Raw genomic sequence first — 1,183 nt, forward strand, 5'->3', positions numbered from 1 at the left:
TCTTTCTGAAGTTTAGGAGTTTATTTGGTTGTGTCCTCCAACCCTCCATCTGGAAAATTAATTCAAGTCACAAAAACCCCACTGAGACTGGTGAGAGGGTGCTGTGTGGGAAGCATATGGGAGCTGATGTCACCCCTGGACATTTCCCCGGGTTGGCTTCTCCCTGTGGCCTTGCAGTCCCTTGACAGCCTTCTGCTACCCCATCACACACCCCCTCAGCGGCATCTCTGCACCTCCACTAGGTGCCGGCACTGCTTGCACTTGACAGAGCAGCACCAGTGAAACTTGCAGCTGCAGGGCTCCACCACCTCTGCCTGAGCCATGAGGAAGCCCCTGCCGCAGCACAGGAGCTCACAGCCATCCATGGCCAGGGATGTCTGGTTGCACTGGTGGCCAGAGGTGCCAAAGATCCCATGCCGGGAGTCCCAGTTGCAGAAGTCTGGGCTGGCCAACAGTTAGACCAGGTTGTGAGCTGTGTAGGGCTTGAAGTGAGAACTCTTGGGCACCAGGAGCTTTCCGGACCCCTGAGGCAGGAGAAGGGATGGGAACCTGTTCTGACCTGTGAGGCTGTGGGGTGGGGAACAGATCTGCCCAGAGACAGAGGATGTCCAAGGGACCAGACCTGAATGTGGCCCCTGCAGAAGGCAGGCGTTTTTGCTGAAAAGAGGCTGGAGGGGCAGGGAAGCCCTTCAGAGCAGAACAGAAAAAGTAATTTCCTTTGTAGAAAGGCCAAGGAAGGTAAATCCCAACTAGGCTCTGTGAGAAAAAGGAGACTTCACAGAAGTGGGTAGGGGAGGTTGGGACCACCCTCCACATGGGCAAGGAGCCAGCTCAGGTAGAGCAGCACAGCACTGGGCTAAGAAAGGCAGCAGGATGCAGACTCCTCCGGGAGCATGTGGCTGCCCCAAACTGCCTCTTAGGGTATGGAGGTTGGACTGAGCTTCCCAGCCCTTGTTCCTGCCCTTACCTTCCTTCCAGCCTCATTATTGTGCACGTTTGGCTGGAGGAGACACCATGGCTTCTCTCAGGGTTTTCTACAAAGGCTTGAGAGAAGGCAATACTATAAGACAGGTTGTCAGAGCAGCTTGACCATTGGAAACCTGCAGATGGAAAGCAGACGTGAGATGAAGGAGAAGCCCTGAGAAAATCTCCCAAAGGGCTGTGGAAAAGGGAGATGTCTCTT

At 54.8% G+C, this 1,183-nt stretch overlaps 1 protein-coding gene across 1 annotated transcript in view; it reads right to left on the reverse strand.

The window, feature by feature from the left end:
• Window positions 1-215: 215 nt before the first annotated feature.
• Window positions 216-1,183, reverse strand: part of LOC103799724 (protein Wnt-4a-like) — a 2,795-nt gene continuing 1,827 nt past the window's right edge. The window contains 3 exon segments of the mRNA XM_009072074.1: window positions 216-386; window positions 968-999; window positions 1,002-1,100. Coding sequence (XP_009070322.1) covers window positions 216-386; window positions 968-999; window positions 1,002-1,100 — 302 coding nt within the window.

Source organism: Acanthisitta chloris, unplaced genomic scaffold (genome assembly GCF_000695815.1).
Source record: "Acanthisitta chloris isolate BGI_N310 unplaced genomic scaffold, ASM69581v1 scaffold2903, whole genome shotgun sequence".
In the NCBI taxonomy this organism is placed as follows: domain Eukaryota; kingdom Metazoa; phylum Chordata; class Aves; order Passeriformes; family Acanthisittidae; genus Acanthisitta; species Acanthisitta chloris.